Here is a 19,765-nt window from a genome sequence, read left to right on the forward strand (position 1 = left end):
ACAGATGGACGAAAAAGCGGTGGTGTTTGAAACCAAAACAAAACACGCTGCTAACATTTTCATCCATCGCGTTTCATCGTTAGAAGACACAACGCATAAGCAATATCGTGCGCGTTCACGCACACAAGTACGTGTACGCGAGCTTTAACCGAAAGCTGGCAAGGCTTCGTCAGTCGTCGGGGTGGTAGTTTCTCCTCCCCGGTCTGGCAAACGACCCGGTGCGCATGACGGGACAAACACACACACACACACATACCTTTACTGCCAACTAGCTGATACTGGTTTGGCTGGCTGGCTGGCTGGCTGGCTGGTGCCGAGATCCTGCCCAAACTGCCATTGATTCGCCTACGCACAAAGCTTCCCGTTGGCTTCCGCTGTCTGTCCTACCGCTTGCCTACCATTCAGGCGCTCACTGCAAGATGATGGGAGGGTGACGGCGGGAGATTTCATTCATTCAACTCTCGGGTCGCTCGGGAAGCTTTCTGATTGTGCCGTTCGGGTCGCTCGACATTCGGGTCCGGATCTGTGGAATTGTTGTTAGTACCAGTGTATCATCGCGTTGGCCGTACACTGGTTGGACGCAATCCTGCACAACAGTTACAGCAGTGCACGCGACCAGTCTGGATGCTATCTGCAAGTTAAGCTCGCTTCCATCGCAAAAGACGCATCGCGCAGCAAGCGATGAACAGTGCAAGGGCAGAAAATTAAACAGATTGTGCATCGAAGGTGAACAGTTTTTGCTAATGCACCTGACAAACGGAACACTTTTCCGAGCAAACTTCCCTGCATCGGTGTAAAACTTTGTTTCAACTCCCTTGCCACTACTTAAGTACGTACCCCTCGGAGAAGTATAGTGCATCTTTGCACGAGTGTCGGCCTATCGGTTCAGCGAATAAGTGTCTGTGGAGTGATTAAGCGTTTGATTGGATTGCTGTAACCGTCTGCTCGCGTGCTGCAATGTGTGATCAAACGATGCCACCAACAAGTGTGACAGAAGTGTGCTTTTAATCGGACTGTCCCTACGCCAGTCTCGATCGTTTCGATCGGCGTGTCGGCACGAGGGTGTCCTTTCTAGTATCATGAGCGACGTTTACAACCGCCAGCGTGAGTGGTTGAATTGTTGTGCGATAAGTGGCGATTACACGTAGTGGCACCACACTTGAAATCACAGCGCCCTCGCCCTTTTGTGTGTCCAAGTGTCCACACCAAAACTGGCCTAGGCCGAGCAACGTCCACGACCAGCGGCACTTAAGTGTCCATCGTCTGTGCTAGCTGCCTGTGAAGTGGCCGCGTTTGTGTGCGTGGTAGGTGTGCTGTCTCGAAGCTTTTGAGCAAGGCTCGCTGGAGTGAGCGTGTTGTCGAGTGTAGCGAAGTGTATGTACCTGTTCTCTGTCTAAGTGTGTGCGTGTACCTGTGTGTGTGTGTGTTTCTGTGTATGTGTGCGTCCAGACGTATGTGAGCGGGAAAATAAACATGAAACGTCTAAATCGTCCCCGGCCACTGGTCTGTCATCTGCTGCTGGCGATCAACATTCTAACTGTTTGCTGCAGCAGTAGCAGCTTAGGTAGCAGCAGCAGCAGCAGCAGTAGCACTGATGTCACCATCGCTGCAGGTAATTGTCGTGTAAATGGTATTGCCACTTCCACCCACCAGCTTGTATCGCTTGAATGGTTATATTTAGAGCAGCTGTCGATCGATACTCTATACCCACGGCCAATCTAGCACCGTCTGCATCTTCCTCGAATGGTTCGGATTTTCCGCTCGAAAAACCTCACCTCACTCCAACAGGACCGGGTAGTATTTGTATCGCACTGGTATGGTGGTATCGTAGCCAGTTTGTTTGGTAAGCGTATTTCTATCGTCTAACCCAGAACGATACCACTGAACAGCTAATTTGTGAACCAGAAGATAAAACAAATCGACCAGCGCGAATGCACGTCCATTGGACCGTTTGAAATGGAAACCTTATCCTTGGGAATCAAATGAGCCCTACAAAGGAACGATATCAAGGTGTTTTCTACAGAATATTCTAAATATAGTGTATTACAAAACCTAAATTAATCATTTCCCCGAACTATGTACTCACGAAATTCTGCAGAGTCTGCCAGAGAGCGCATAATTCTACCCATTACAATTTAATACAGCCTATTTTACCTTGAATTCAATTTGCCTCTGTTTTTAAAAGTTGCGTTCTTATCGTTTGCACGAGGAGTACCGAGCACCTGGAAAACTCCAACTAAGGGCAGCAACAAAATTAACACCACATAAGTAAGTTTGTGTTTCGCTCTTGAGCAATCAAGCCCCACTACAAGCATAGCTCGTCCCTTCTGCCTGTATTGGGGCTGCCGTGTCAGACCGTGCGCCTTGGCAGAATAAGAAGCACTAAATTTAATTTATGCTTCGTTTTACCCACCCCAAAAAAACCATCGCCAAGTCATAGGGCGACCAGGTGTTGGGGGTTCACGTGAAAGATCCTCAAAATAAGTAGCTCATAACATCGCATTCCAACAGTTGGATTTCCCAGACAGTCGGGCAAAAAAAAAAACGTCGAGGAACCAGGAATCGAGCAAGACAAAACGAGCAACATAAACCAGAAAAAGCCAGGCACAACTTTGTGCGTTTAATTTGGAAATTGTCTATCGTTCACTCTTTCGCTCTTTTTTTTGCCGTGTTTGGTGTTTCTTCGTCTTTTTACTGCTTCGAGGCTTTCCTAAATTTTAAAACAGGAATTTCCACTACGGAAACAAAAAAAAAAGAAATAAACAGTAACAGACTAGACGTGCGAAAAGCGCTGCAAACTGCTGCAACGAAGATAACGATATGGTGAGGAGTGGCAAATTGGAGCCAAAAACTTTACCGCTTCCCCAAAAATGTCTACACCATGGTGGAGTGATGTTTGCCGGTGAAGTTGTCATCCTGTCACCTTTAGCTCAAAGAAGCGGACAAATAGCTTTTCATGATTATGTTTTCCCTCACCTTAATGTGTTTCACTTAACAAAAAAAAAAACGTTTGGTTTGTTTCGTGGAAAATTAATTTCTATTCATTACGCTTCAGCTGGCGAGCTTTTCAATAAAACGGTTGTATTATCATAAAATACGCACACTGAAAAAAGCGCTGTAATCACACTTTAAGCGAGAGGAATACATATGTTGTTGGTAAAGCGCTGTACAGTGGTAGAAACGTGACAAAGCGCAAAAAATAACGTTTAAAAATTAAGCATGTTAATTAACATTCATTGCATCATTTCGGAAGCCAGCCTTTCGGTTCATCTGCCACCGAAACAGTTGCCTCTGGTGTTATTTTTTTTTTGAGTCGTGATGCAGATGATCAATGAACCGTTCGATTGGAAATGGAATCGTAGCAGATGTAGAATAAATTAATCGCTTTGTTTGTGCACCTTCCGGGTGACATTAATAACCGTGTTTACATACGCAACACGCTCCACACACCGCATAAAGCTTTGAATGTGCATATCACCCGTAGGTGCGGCATGATTGCATCGTTTGGGGCAAAAAAAAAACAATCATTAAATACCATTCTTCTTAAATTTTATTTTTCGACCTCAATCCAGCACAAACAAAATGCAATCGATCCGATTCAACGTTAAACTGCGAACCATAGACACACACACTCAGCAACCGTGAAATCCACTGACACACCGTCAAAGCATGGCGTGCAAAACTTGCATTGATTCGAGATGTGTTGCTGTAGTTGTAGTGACAACGGGAACAACAACACGATTGCTATAAAACACGCCGAATGAAATATGCTCACCGCACAGAAGTTAACTGCTTCGGGTGGATCGGGTGGCATAAATTATGTACCGAGCCATCATGAGCTTACCGTTCCGCTGGGCCACTCCAGGGAAAAAGAATACCGACGGAAGCTTCGCAGGTTTTATGCAATTAAACCCCTTCCACCCAACACCTAGCGCAGCTATTTTTCTGTACCGAGCTGGAGCTACAAATAAATGAGATTCGTTTCTAGAGATTCCTTTTTTGCGCGTGTGTGTGTGTGTCTGTCGTTTTCCACTGTGCTGCGCTGTGCCGTTGCTTTATTTTTATTTATTTTGTACCCTTAACCCGTGTGCGAAAGGGAACATTTTTCCCCAGTCCACACTGTCTGAGCTGCAGCAGGATGAAAATAAGTTGCTTTCGGTGAAATTTATCACCCATTCACGGGCATTTGTTGCAGCAATGTACGGAGTGGCTGGAGGAGGGGGTTAGGTACAGAGTGACCCAGGGGGAACGAGCAAAAAGGATATTTGGAAAGAGAGAGCGTGAGAGAGAGGGAGAGAGAGAGAAAGGCCCAACGCAAAAAAAGGTTAAGTGCTTTTCCACCTACGGTTTTGCGAAACCGAACCCGAGTTGCCGCCGGTCGGTCGTCATAAATAACTAATTAATCTCCGTGCCTATTTTTTATTCACGAGCAGGCATTACGGAGCAAACGAGATTTCCTCGCACCACCACAAGGTCACTTTTGGCGGTGGCTTCCAGCTTGCTGCTATTTTTCACGTCCCATTAGGTACGGAGCTGCTGAGCTTTCCAGGCCGGCGTAGTAGACGTTTTCCTACATGCTCATCTAACTGGTGAGCTGGAGATGTAACTCGCGGCCCCATTACCATCACCGACGCCCGCCCAAACCTGTGGCAAACCGGTGTGAACCGCGGTCTTTCAGTTGGTCCGTTTGTTTCCCCCGCGAGATGATTACCATCCCACCGGGAAGGGAAGGGAACTTATAATTTCCTCACCCAAGCAACACAACTCCGTGCGGTGGCAGTGTTGCCACGCGCATTTGGGCGCTGTGTTTGTTTTAATTTCCTGCACTCAGCCAGGGCCTTTTATTATACACACGCGCGCGCGCTTTTTCAAATGCTCGTCGCGCCTGGTAGTTATGCAATAACGAATGAGTAAGTAGTCGGTTTTTTTTTGCGACTGCGCCACTCACCCGAGCCAACGCAAAGAAATGCTTAATTGAGCTTAATTACACACCCGTTGCTGGATGGGCCGGGTTGCTCGGAGCCTGTTGTACTTGTTCAACCCATCCACCCGCAAGCTACACATTTGCACGCAAACGTAATAAAAGCAGGCAGAGGGTTGGGACGGTGAGCGCCGTCCCTTTTTTACCCTTTTGGATACACGCACACATGGCCCGCCGGCAGCCGGAATGCGTTCTGTTCTGTGTGTTTGATGAAAGCCCGTCGGCTCTCACGCATCATGGGCCGTGTAAAACGTTACGCTAAATTTCCTACCATCCATCCAATATTGGCTACAGCTCGGCGCGTTTCGGTATGGTGTGTTTCGGTACCACCTCCCCCGAAGGGTAGCTTGACGTGCCAACACGTGCGCTTCAGTAACACACTACGCCTAGGTCCGAAAACTCCGCATGATGGTTGTCGTGTGTCTCGACCCCCCTGACGTCTTTACACCACACCACACTTGGACGCTTGCAAACGTGTTCCATTGGTGTGATTGGAACGGTGAGACAGAATCGAACGATTGGGAGAAGGATGCTCTTCTTCGAGGCGAGCAATACGAAGTAAATTAGATGTGCTTCAAAATCCTTGCTAATGCGATAAGTAGCTTTTTCCCAACGGCCAAAGACAACGACCGATACCGAGGGCCGATGCCTGATCCTCGGTTGCTTGTGCCTCGTTGAGCTACCTGTTTGCTTTATTTTCCTGCCCCCAAAAGATGTATGTGTCTTGTGCGTGATGAAACATGCTTTCAGCCAGGGCGGATTGAGAGTGATGCGTGTGTAAGAGGAAAATCAGCTCGATTTCGTCGGTAGGTGGTTTTGTGGAAAGGTTTTCCGTGAACTCTTTGAAAGAGATTTGTGAGCAGCATACGAATCGTGATCTTGTATAGGTACGTAACAAGCCAAATAAAACACTGTATGTGAAGGAAAATTCTTCTTTTATCATTATGTAGCTTTTTATTATTTATTATTTTCACAATTTTATATCATGTGTCTTGATGAGACCCATTGGTCTACTACATAAAGACAGACCTTCTGTGTTTTTCATTCGAATCGTCCCCCCATACCAAGGACAGACTATCCGATGGTAGAGCAGGAAATATGAGAAAGAAAACCCAAGTCAAGGACTTTACTCTAAATCTCATTTTACACACTATTGTATTTTTGAACATTTATGGGATAAAAACGACATTGTGATCGAACTATTTGGAACTTATATTTATTTTATTCGTTTTCCCGCTATTCTCGATGTACACGAATTTGCGATTAGTCGCGATTCCTCTATATGACACTAATATATGACTCTAATATGATAGCTACATGTGATTACAAATTAGTATTTTGATAGATTTAATGCTCTTTTGTTAATTTTACTGGTAACTATACTAACAGTTTTCATGGACTGAATGCGATAAATTTTGCGCAAACATATCACTATACAAATTCTACTAATTTTCCTACGCTATATCCTACGCTGTTTTAATTTGCTAATTCTTACGCTAAATTCTGCCTATTCGCTAATTCCTGCACACTTACTGCCGGTTATGGTTTTGTCGACTGAATCGGTTCCTAGACTGGCATAGGTTCAGTAATCAGGTTAAAGACCGGAATTAAGTCATGTACAGTTCTTGAATCAGAAAAGGTGATATATTGGTGTAAGGATCAGTATAGGGTTTGTTTTGGTTTTAAGTCTCTTAAGGGGTCGTCATAAGTACCTCATTTTAATTGGTATTGGAGACTATTGTTTTAGACGTATTCTTTACGGTAAAGAGGATCTTTGAAATTTAGTTGCGTAGCCTGGTAAAATTATCTAGTTTAAATCAAAGTTCTGTTTCGATATTTGTTTTTCCCTTCGAACCGGCAGTATAAACTATTTATCTACAGAAATTCGCAATACGTGAAAACTTGATATACTTTATTGTGCTCGGTTCCGTATGATAGCGTATATCGGATAATGAATGAATGTATGTGAAGAAAAGCTGTAGTTTAACTGGAGCGGGTTTTTCTAAATTTACCTTAGACAATAAAAAAAATTAATGTCTTTTTATCTCATTTTATAACATTTACTAAAAATAAGAAATTAAAAAAATCCAGCAATTCAAATGAATAGCTTTTGAATAGTGTATAGCAAACTATCTTACAAAATCTTCCACACTTATATTCATAACTGAAAGTTTCATTATTTTTATTTAACACCATATCTACTAAACAATTTGTGTAAAAGTAGTCAGTTCTCATTTGCCACATGTCACGTATAACAAGAATACATTTATAGCACATCAGAAAAATTTTGTAATAACATATATTAATCGTTAGACAAAAATGTTTTTAATATTTGTGTCTGTTTGGGTGTTTGTAGTGATAAAGTATATGATATGGAGATTGTTTTGGGCATTTTTCTACAAAAACAACAATTTTTGCCAATTGCATATACATTTAGTGCAATAAGATTCTAATTGCATATCACAGATGGTGTTTTATTCCAAATGCTACGACAATATTGCATAAGCCTCCTATCAACACAAGCCTCACCATATGGCTGACCGTACGTTTTCCGGTCGGAAGTCAGTTGGGGCTACAATTATAAAATCGGTCGATTACATGCCCTTCTTTGGGCACACATTCTGCTCTACCACACACATTGCCCTAAATGTTTTCAGTCGTAAAACACATCGATTTAGAGGACACAGCGGAAGGGTGAACAATCAACAACAAATCATCTGGAAAACGTTCATGTTTCAAATCTCTTCACTGAGCTCAAACCCTTGTCATTGTTTTTAGTGTGGCCTGTTCTGCTCTTTTCCCTTTCTCGCAGGCAAATCGTACGATAGAAGGAACTCATATTTACCATTGCTTTGTAACAGTAACATGGCACTGCTGCCGGATCCGAGGTTGTTGCTCACTCCATCAAATTTGATAGTTCCCAATTCGCAGGACGCTGGTGTGTGAGGTAGCCATTCCCTAAGAAGCCACAGAGAGTAACATCACCTCTTACTACACGCAAGGGACGTCCGAACGGGTTGATGCAGGTTGGATCGTTTTCGTTGAAATTATTCAAACCATTCAAGTATCACAATCCGTACCATTTCGCACACCATACGAAGCTGACAGGTGTGCAAACGGTAGTTGACTCGATGTTGCTTTTCCCGGGAACCCCCAGTAAAGGTACAGCCGGTGCCACGAGATTGTGCTGCCAAGTGGTGGAACAAAATAAATAAAATGAAATCTCACCGTGCGCTGACGGAATGGCAACCAGCTTAACAGCGCAAACGGGTGCCAACGGGTGACACCGATGGTCTTACGCAAACGCCAGCCAGTGACAGTACCACAGTGTTTGGTGACACTTGATTGCAGGAGTATATCTCGTCACTCGGCTAAGAACGCCCCAGTGCGACGCCCACAGAACCCTTCAAACGCGAATGGCAATGTTCGACCTCGTACACTCTCGTTGCCAGCGCCGGTGACGAGCCGCCGTCATAAATAATTCAACGCAAAGAAGTGGCCATGTCGCATGTGCCATCGCCTTCGCCTTCCCGCGTATCGTGCCGGATTTGACGGGTGGCATTTTTTCCCCCCCATCAACCCGACCGTACTTTTCAACGCAGTTTGTGGTTTACTCCGGGCCCAGATGTAGTGGCAGTGGCTTTTCCCACCCCTTCAATTTCATCAAATCAAACGGTAATAGTGTTTTTCCTGTGCTGCTTTTATGGAAAAGTGATTGCTGTATGATTGCCCTCTTATTGGCTGGTCCTTCGCGGGTGGCGGGTTTACCTCCGACAGCAAACCGAGAGTCGAACCCGTGAAGCGTCCTTTAAAAAATGCAATAATGCAAGAAGACTACGGCACCTACACAGGCCCACTAGTAAAAAAAACAACGGTAGAGAAAAGGAACGAAAGCACGAACAGAAAACAAACACAACATTTATTGCTATATTATCGATTGAGCGGGCACCATCATCGCGCACCGCACCGAAACGGCTTCGAATGCCGCCGTCTAACCGACGCCTGAAAGTTAGGCAACCCGCCAGTCTTGTCACGTTCAGCCGGCATGATTCGTGCGGTGCGAGTCAAAAGAAATGACGATAAAATGGACGGCTCAAACGGACGGCCGTCCCTGAGAAAGTTCAATTATGCAAAGACCCCACCCCGTGTCGGGCAACGGCAAAGGGTGGGTAAGGGGTCAGCAGTCCCGCCCGGTGTTTTCAGGTCGGCGCGCGGCTCAGTTATGGTTTGACCGCGATTTAGGTCACATTCCCTTTTGGGAGGTGTTGGGTGTAGGACGAAACGTTCCCATATACTGCATCCCCATGCCGTTCAAGGGCTGGTTGTCTATTTCCCATAAAAAAACACACACACACAAGGAAACCTTCATAAATCGCAACCGGGTGGCCTTCACGCACGAGTAAATGTCAGAAATGGCTAATCTATAGTTATGGGGTGTACGGACCCAAGCGTTTCACATTATAGCTCCCGCTCCGCCAACCTCCGTTGCTCGCCATCAGTCCTCGATTGCTAATGGTGGGGTTTGATTTGCTTTGCGTCCATTTCACTTCGTTCCCTCCGCCCTCCCCACTACCCATATTGAAGTGGAAAGGCAACCGATGGCAGATGATGAGGAAAGCATGTTTCGCTTGTAGCGCTCCGTCCGCATAAATCAATGTCGAAACGAAAGGCAGACACTAAATTTCCCATAGCAAATTCATTGCCCTCTAAATGATGCGCCCGCACGCACCACCCTTCACCAAGTGACGCGCTGCATGCAGTTCCGACATCCCAAATGGGAAGGAGCGTGCCAGAGGGTGCCTCAACAGGATTTTGGGCTGGCGTGCAGGATTCTTCCGGAACCATCATCAAAATCCCTCCTTATGCAATCTGCTCCGGCACTGGGAGGTGAATAACTTTTCGTAAAACATGGAAATTATGATATTTTGAGCGTCGTTGACGTTGGTTGGAGGTGAACAAGCACAAGCTTCCGCCAACCTTCGGCAAGCCCACACAAAAACACACGCACACATACACACGTTTGTCGTAGCTTTTGGATGAGTTTTGCAAAAGGATAAGCTCATAAATTCATAAAGTTGTGCACTTCAACCGTTATGGATTACCACCATGAGGGAAAAGCTTGTACACCTTCTGTTTTTTTTTTGTTTCTCTCCACCGACAACGTCTCTTGAGCATGAGTTCTTTTTGGTTGCGCCACAGCATGGAACGGATTTCACGGATTGCTAAAGGAGTTTGAATTATCCCTCCAACAGCCACCCCGCCCACTACTCCCCACGACACGGTCCCTTTGCCACACGAGAAGATGGATGAGCTGCCGTTTGCTTGCCAGCGTTTACCACCGTCACACCTGGTCCACGCGGAAACCACACGGAGGAGCAGCGCGCAAAATGATAAAATATTGCTTCCCGTCCCGAAAAAGCAGCCACTGTCCCGGGTGCGCACAACTTCTGTGAATGGTTTCGGGACGGTCGTAAACATAAACACGCAGCCGTGCGGTGGGAAAGCAAATTAAAAATAAATTAATTTCAATCATCGCAATGCGAATATTGCTTGCCACCACAGCCACATGCACGTACACGATGGTGAATGATGAACGTCCGTAATTGTGATGTTTTGCAAAGAGAAGACAGGCAGAGAAAGAGAGAGAAAGAGTGAGTTAGAGGAAAAGTGAGGGAATTTTGAAAGATTGACGACCGGAAATTGTGGTGAATCACCGCAACACTAAAGCGCGTGAAGCGCTTCCCACGGGAGGGCAGCGCGTATCCTTTTTTGCGCCGTTCTTCTATGCGCATTCTTGCTTCCAATGTTCCGGATCTGTGTGTTTTTGCGAAACCGTGCCGAGAATGGTGGTAGCCTGCGTGTCAGCAATTAGGAAACAATTGGAGAAAAAGGATTAGAGTTGTTGTTTTTTTTCGTTGCTGCTGCTACTTATGTTTGCGTTGCTTTTCGCGCTAGTGTCTAAATAATGGAAATGCTGCTCGGCATGAATCTAATGGTTACGGAGATTCAATTAGCCGGGTACTTCCTGCTGGTCTGAATTGGGAACCTGTGGGAAAATGTGTATCGTACCTTCTGCCAAATGACACAGCAACTGCCAGCAAACACAGCATGATGCATCAATCATTCGTGATGCTTAGTATTGTTCCGTTTTGTCCGCTTAAAACAAGACTCGCTTAATTGTATCGTTCGTTACCCGTACCGTAGAGGGATATTATCAGCTAATTTTCATATCAATAAAAATGTGCATAGAAAATGGGTAACAATAAATCACCGAAACGGGCCGTTTCGCCAGCAAGTATTTCTGTTGTGTAAATCAAAAGCGAAATTGACGATAGGAAAGATGTTTATTTATTACTACCAATAAATCTTTCGCTCGTGTCATTAAACACACGACCGGGAAGGATCATGTTTTTGAAGTTTTGACGAAAAGCACCAGGCGTCTCCATTGGGGAAAATAGAAATTGTTTGCTAGAGCAATGGTCCATTGAGTTAAAACAACATGTTTTACAAATATTATTTACGCTAGCAGCACACATTTATATACAATGCTGTTTAATAAATATTTTCTCTCTGTGTAAAAAGAAACATGACAAAATCATTCAACAAAACGTAATTCTAGGAAATATTTTATCCAACTCCATCCTCCATCGCTCTTTGCATTCGAGTTCGATCCTCGACCGTCCCTCGACGAGTGGGACAAACACAATTTTGCTTTGGCTTAAGCTATGCTAATCCTAAGCAGATTTTCTCCACCATACGGTCACGAACACACGAACAAGTAAGTTGTGCCTCGTGGCAGCAGACAGCAACAATCGGTCTGACAAACGGATTATCGACACGCCACACAAAAAATCGGTTTCGTGTCGTAATGGCCACCGACGGATGGAGCCATTTCACTGGAAGTGGACCGTGGTAGGTTGTGGCGTTGTGGTAGGTATGACAATCGTACCGTTATCGCCGAACGCTAGAAATGAACGAATCGTGTAGAAGTAAAAGCAAACAAAACATAATTGCAATGCATAATCCTCTAATAGGATTCTGCTGGATTTGCCCGGCACTGAGAGAGTGCTTCCGTTCCGTGCCGCGAAAGAAAACCAGCTGCAAAAAGAAGTAAAACAAGCGGTTGAAAACTTTTTCGAATTTACCACATTCACTCACACTCCCAGCGGGTCGCCATACTGTGTAAGTGTGGCCCACAGCACGCCCTCTTCCTGGCCAATCAATAAAAACAATCGAACAAACATTTACCAAACACGGTGGGCGAGTGTGAAGTGGGACCAGATTTTCCGGCCATCCCAATTTGGTACTTTTCGTGATGCCGGCGACGGAACGATGCCGCAAACGTCTTTGATGTGTTGTTTTCCGTTTCACCTTCCGCAAGTACCGTTTTCCTCCACACCGCAACGAAAGCGAGCGAGTTTCTTTTGCTATGTGTGGGCGAATGTGTGTGTGTGTGTATGTGTGAGCAAACGAAAGATCCCATATTTTGCGCAGCCGAAAGCAACAAGACCAGGCACTTAGGCACTGCACTAGAAACTTGTCGACATTTGCTAAAGATTAATTATTTTTTCTTCTCTCCACCAATGTGGTCACGTGTTGGCATTTTTCCTATCCGACCCCTCTGAACGACAAGTAACTATTTGGAGACGGGCATCACAAGCAACGGCGGTGGGAGCAAAACAGAAACGTGATAAGATTCCATGATGACGTAGCACGCTATACGAGAGCGTGTTTTTTTTTATCTTTCATCTTATTGCTGCTCGTTGGCGGAAGTATGGACAAAAAGTTTTCACTTCGTACCACTCGCCGAGAGACGACCATTCATTAGACAAAATCAGAATGTCGGTATCAAAAAATGTGCTGTGCTAGTGTTCTGTTCTTGCTTTGCGTTGGTCTGAGACAGTGAAGCAGAAGCACAACACCTGCACCGCGAAGCTTTAGCTGTTGCTGTAAATTGTGTAATTTTCAAAGTAAATTGTGTTCTTACTTTTATAGTTTTGTTATTACATCTATGTTTGAGTGGAAATTTCGAGCGAAGGTAAGGTGAAAGCTAAAACTCTCTTCATTGCAACACTCAATTGCAAAATGAATGAAACTACGTTGACGCAAATGGTTTGTTTTTTTATTTTTTCTCAATTATAGTGTGACACTTTGACACATTTCATGCCTCGACAAAAGGACTCGTTAGAAAATTCCTTTTTATTGTGCAGTACACTGCCCTACCTTAAACTTAAACACACTTGTATATGTATGCCCTTGTACAATCTACAAAATACTACTTCAGATGAAATACTTATTCAGCAAAGTCAAGCAAGCGGCTGTCTCTTTATATCAATGTTTTCCCAGGAACTGTTCATATTTTACGTACCATTTACGTACCAAGAAGCGATGAAAATGGCTTCGTTTTTTTTATTAGGCTGCTCAAATCATACCGCGGGTGCGGAGCTGTGTTAATTAAATAAACAAACGTACTTATTAATAACAGTTCGCTGCGAAGGTTGGCTAGCAGCAGCGCCTGTGCTCTCTCTGTGTGTAGCATTCAGCGAATTTTATTGCAAAGGAATGTAATACTGCTCATTAATGACGTATTTTGTTGAGCAGGATTTTTTCTGGGAAGGTAAATACTGTTGTGAATAACAACGATGTAGAAAAAAAAACAAGGTAGAATTGGTTTTCCTACTAGCAACGAGCTGAGTGTTAGTATTTTTCATGGCCAAGATAATAAAGGTCGAAACCAAGGTTGAAAGAGAACAGGTCGATGCGTTTAGAGTAAATTGACAGAAAACTATGGGAAAATGTTGACAGTTAAATTGAACATTGTTTATGTTTAGCGATGAACGTTGCTAGGGAGTGAATGAGAGTTTTGTTCAGCATTTTGCACTCATTTCCTTTTAGAATATTATAAGAATTAGAATCCAAATAGGATATTAGTAAATAGGACTTCTTTTACCCAGTTGGACATGTACTGTGCTTTTTTAAGCCTGTTAAACTTTTCGTTCTTCCAGCAGGACCGTTGCTAATGGTAGTGATTTGTGGTCACAGAATGGCAAACAATGAAAAAGGTTATCAATGTTTCTGAATACAGTACACTGCAATTACTTTTCCTTTATTCTCCACAAGTGATTGAGTGCAAAAAATTTAACCAATATAATCTTTCTAACAGTAAATTCGTAAACATTTTCGCGTTAACCATTAGCCGTTTGTTTGTAAACAAATACATTGTTGAGCAAAGCATTCCATGTCCTAAATCATTTTTTGTTAATCTACACACTCATCAATCTTGCTCATGCAATCTTCCAATTAATGAGACAATCTCTCTCAAACAGATAACAAATTCACGAAGCTTCGTTATCCATCAATTGTTCTCTTTTGTTTCTAGCTTGCAGAATTTTTTTTTATCTTGTGTTTTTTATCTTTTCCAAATTTAGCTTTATTTTGAACCATTGTGCGTTAGCTGCCCCTTGGCGTTGGTCTTACAATGGTTGTAGCTACTTCCGAATGTGTGGAATGTCACTGTCGAACAGTTTTGATCTCACCGCTTATCCTTTTTTCACGTGCAGCCCCACGATCTGACACTTAACAAGGTTGAAAGTAACAAGAACGGTGAATGGAATCTTGAAAATGAATAATCTTTCTGTTCAGCTCGTAATTTTTTGTCGCATACCATTCTCCGCTCAACGTCGCCCGCCATCAAACTCGTAGTTGAAATACCAAAAGCGAAAATACAGCTAAAGAGAAGAAACCATTACCTCGCGAAAGGTATTTCCATCCATGCTGAGCCTTCCCCGATCATCGCCTAGCGATCTGCCACGGATGTTGTCGCTTGGTTGGAAGCCGCTTTTGGTATCGAAATCTGCCAGCTTAATTTCCGCAGGCCCCCGCTCGACATCACGTGACTTCATCGTCCTTGTTCTTTCTTTTTTTTTTTGGTGTTTTTGCCCACAAACAACTTCTTCCATCCTTTCGATGTGAACGGAGCGAAAGACGCAATTCGCGTAGGTAAGCGGTGGATGGAAGCCCGGAGCCTATTTCCGGACACTGTGCTTGGCTCAGGCATTTGCATAGGAATCTTGAGTGACATTTACGAGCGGCGTCGAAGGAAAGAAACGAACAAAAAGTCGAGAAAAAACAGGCACCGGCAAGCAAGAAATAGAGCCCGTGGTCACGCAATCTGTCGATTCGGTGCTGAAATACGCCGATTCCGGTCGAACCTTCACAGCCCGGTCGCTTTGATGTTAGCGAAATGTCAAAAGAGATCACCATAGTGACCGAAGGAATGAGGGAATGGAATGGGACTGTCAACAGCAGCGCGGTCGTTTCGATATCGAACGAGTCCGGGCTGTCCGGTTCGGGCTCGGTCGCTTCCGAACGGAGCTGTAACAGACGCTTTGATACATTTTTGATGAATCCTACGATTATCTGCCGGCAGGGAAAAGGGCCAGAGAAGCAATTTCCCTTCGCTTTAATTTTCCTGCCCAGAAGGCACATCCATGCCACGATTTTATGGCGGTTTCTCGTTTTGTCGAGCAATCCAATCGCAAAACTTTTCGCCCGCAGATAGAGTCATCTGTCAAAGCTCGTTCGTGTTATTGCGACATTTCATTTTCCCGTCCCATGCTACCCCTTAATATGCTTAAGAGCATCTACGTCTCTGCTTTGGGTGAGATAAAAAAGCAACTATTGCGTTTGTACGTCTTGTTTGGGCAGAATGTTTCCCGCACGCAACCGGTTTCACCACAAACAAGCGCTTGCGAGAGATATGTCCAAAAGTGGAAAATCAAAGCGTACACCATCAATCATACACCACACTGTCAAGATACGCATCATAACCGCTTAGTCCCCTGCCATGGCAACGATATCCGTTTGTCACATGGCGCAAGGTTAGGGCTGGTGGTTGGAAAAACATCCCACTGCTACAGCAAGCATGGTGGCATCGGTTTCCCAAAACAAACAGTCGGCAGCGATTATGTGGTGCTTACGTTAAAAGACCAGTCAACGAACAATAACAAGTGTCGTGCTTGCCGTAGACAAAGCAAAACACCGCACTCGTGCGACGGAAACGTAAACAAAACTAGGTTGGGCAGTGCAGTTAGACAACCTACGCCTAGTATAAACGTGTTTTTGGGGTAGAAGAGTAGTGTGCTAAGCATGTGATTGCCTGGAAGCAGAGGATATTCGTGACAATTTGATTAGCCAAACAAGTTAAGTTTGAATGCTCTCCAAAATGCAGGACCCCATTAGTAATTCTGCAAATACTATTTGAAGTACACCACTGTTGTTGAAGGGTTAGCAGAAGTTCTGAAAAAATTACAATTAATTTGAGTATTTAACTGATAGTTCTACTTTCACTAGGTAACTATCCTTTTTAGTGTATGTTCTACCTGATCCTGATACTGATACTGATACTGTTGTATATTTTAAAATGTAGAATATGTTACATTCATTTGCGAGGAAGATATTGCAGTTTCTAAGTTTTGATCAAAGTTCAAAGGTACATCTAAGCATCCTACCTTCGAATATTACTTAATCATTACTTAATTACTAAACTTCAAATCCAGTCATTAAGTGATGGATGTTGCAAAAAACCTGTCTTTGGCCAGCAAGAAAATTTTGATTGTGTGATGCTAAAAGCATTTCATTCAGAACGTTTAAATACCATAAACTTTCCCGAAATTTCAAATATCCGAGTTACTTATTTCCAATCTTTCAAATAGTGCAACTACATACTGTATCTAATGATACAGTAACTTAAATGTTAATAGTAGACCTATTGTGCTTTGAATAAAATCGTAAAATATAAAAAAATTCAAAAACAGAATACACAGAATTACAGAATTTTGAGCATAATGAATAAAACTATAAAGTTGATACTTATGAAATATACATTTTGAAGTATATATAAGTAGCAGAAGCTATATTGTTCTGGTTAATGCAGTGAGTTGGCTGTTTAAAAGCATTTGTAAAACGTATGGTTTACAATTTTGCTTACTTACTACCTCAATTTACATACCGTAGCAATTTATGTAGCGCAATATTTAGTACAAAGCAATACAATCCACATATTTGAAAAGCACCATACTCGCTACGCTATTCAGGGGTGACTAGCGTTTTTGTATCTCGGCTGGATAATCACCAAAGTGTATATGGGCTGCTCCAAAGCACTCCACACGTTTAATGATCCCATAAGCTTTTGATAGTTTATGCGAGCTGAGCGATATATTTGTCCCCGGAGAACAAAATGACTTCATTTGGTGGGTTTTCGTTCTTTTTTACACGTTTACCTTCACTGTCCCTTCATCTCCCTAACCCTCTCCCTCACACATTCTCTCTCTTTCGACACCATCATCGGAGACCACATCAAACAAAAGGAAGCGTATACTAAAGGTATCCGGTGCGATGCGGTGGTCGCGGTTGGGCAGTTAATTAAATTTAAAAAGAACTTAAATTGGATTATCTTTTAATTATTATCCTTTGTGTTTGTTCGCCAGCTCGATGCTGCCATGGCATCGGTGGCAGCCTCTTTTCTTCGTTGCAGTGTTCGCTTTCCGTGGCTTCATGCAAAGAAACAACTGCTACTGGCACGTCCCGAGCGGGCAGGAAGCGTACCCTAAATCATTTCCACAACCCCTGGTCAGCATGTCCTCTATGCTCGACAGCATAAACCGGCTTCTTGGGCTTCTTGGGTATCTATTCTTCGTCCCTTGCCCATCCATAGCACTTGAAGCGCTGAGCACGGAGCAGAGTGTCGCGAACGTGCCCATCTTGAACAATTGCGACTAAATGTGTCCCGGGTTAGTTGTTAGAGCGCTATTTCCTCAAGCGACCCCTTTTCTAGACGGATGATAGGAGGGCCCTTTAAGATTTCATTAATTTGCCATGGTTGTCACGTATGATTCATTAGATGTCACAGACGCCTAAGTATGACCGGAACGGCTAATCCTACAGTTGCTGTCTGTATGTGGATAATAAGGAACTGTCATTGCTGCTGTGGAATGAGCTGTCAGCAATTGTGGATGGCATTGTGTGGTGGAATGAATCATTCATTTCAAGGGTAGGTTTAATGATTATACGGGCCGTTGGTTGCAAAGATCATTCCTCTTCCGAAGTACATACACATGATAACCATATTTGGCATGAAATAAGCATATTTTCGGGTTCTCGGAGAAAAGACAACCAAGAACAAAACCATGTCCACCCGACGCCATAATAATACGTAATGGAGTTGCCAAGTACTTTTCACATCACATACCAGGCGCCTCCATCGTTGTGTAAGGACTGCGGATATTGCTACGAAATAAAAGAGTAAAAAAAACACGCGTCGCTGATGTGAGAAAAATCATCATTTTCGGCTAGAATTTCTTCTTAGCTCAATAGAATATGAAACTGTTTTACTATTTAGACATTTTACCAACTATACAAAACTGTTTTGAAACAAATAAGTGTTATAATGTAAAAGATCATAAACAACAAATGAAACTTTATAAGCATTACACTCCATCTCCACAGTCTTAGTTTGTCCTTTTCGAGGAAAATTGCTTGCATAAAACGTTTTCAAAGGTGTGTGAGTAAAATATAACAATTAACTCTGTGTACAACATTTCTATCATCTTTATCAAAAAAAAATTAGGTATCAAAAATATCAAAAATGATCAATGAGATATAAAAAACTATAATTTTTCTTTAATTTTTTACCAAATTAGCTTTAAAATTGCCCAGCGCGAAAACAACAACTTTATACAATCAGAATCATTTTTTTCTGAGATTCTATACAAATGATGATGCTGATGAATCCCTCCTCGTAAAAGAAGGCTAGACTTCTTGCCTCCTGCTACAAATAACAGCTCCAAAATAAACGCCAACCTTCATCATACCTTCATCATATCGAGCTGTAAGATTAGTTAAAAGCAAACCAACATTTAAAAAATGATACAAAAAACATACACACTCACACAACCACGTACGGTTGGTCCATCTCATCCCACTGAACTGTACCGTTGTTTAACCCTTGTTAACAAAAGCCTAAAGGGTTGTTGCTTGCCCATGCACCGGACAGTTACGGATTTGTCCGTGCCTTGTTTGAGTGTGCCCGGGAAAAAGTAACGCAAAAGTTAAAAAACAAAAATCATCAAAACATTGCGCATCCAGCGTGTCGGGTGGCGCCCCGAAGGCGTATCCCGCGCAAGTGTTGATGCGTGGGACGTGTAGACACCGATCGGCCTTAGGTTTTCCGTCTCCCTCCATTGCGTTCCTACCCTCCCAGAGCGGTCATCGGGGGGAGGAAAAGAAGGACGCACGAATGGGGCTGGCAGCTATTTGGATGACTTTTCTTTATGCAAATTTCCGCTCTACAACAACTTTCATCACGCGACGGTGATCCCGTCCGGTTCGGCTCCGCACAAGCATGATAGGTTGCGCTAGCGAACCCCACGTCAGAGCGAAAGAACGGAACGAAACGATACATAAAACGAGAGAAGCGATGAAAAAACGTAAAAACACACACACACACACAAACAAAACAAGGAAGATGCTTGGGTGGCGTGGTAGGGGAAGAAAAACAAATTTAATATAAATTCATTTGCCACGGCAAACGGCAGCGAATATGATGGCGGGATAATTTATGACCACTTCCCAGAAGGGCAAGGGCTTTGTCAATTTTGACGACCACGTTTGTCTGCACCACACACCACGGACTGTCGTCGGTGCTGCTTTGTCGGTGACGAAAACGTCACGGAGTAAAAGCTGTGGCAAAGAAAAACTTATAAACGCCTCGTGAAGAGCCGGAAA

At 43.6% G+C, this 19,765-nt stretch overlaps 1 protein-coding gene across 1 annotated transcript in view; it reads left to right on the forward strand.

Moving 5' to 3' along the window:
* The first annotated feature begins 536 nt into the window (after nt 1-536).
* Nucleotides 537-19,765, forward strand: part of LOC1278759 (uncharacterized) — a 55,919-nt gene continuing 36,690 nt past the window's right edge. The window contains exon 1 of the mRNA XM_061644309.1: nt 537-1,612. Within this exon, the coding sequence (XP_061500293.1) occupies nt 1,474-1,612 (139 nt within the window). The 5' untranslated portion in view covers nt 537-1,473. The remainder of the gene's footprint in view (nt 1,613-19,765) is intronic.

Source organism: Anopheles gambiae, chromosome 2 (genome assembly GCF_943734735.2).
Source record: "Anopheles gambiae chromosome 2, idAnoGambNW_F1_1, whole genome shotgun sequence".
Classification (NCBI taxonomy): Eukaryota; Metazoa; Arthropoda; class Insecta; order Diptera; family Culicidae; genus Anopheles; species Anopheles gambiae.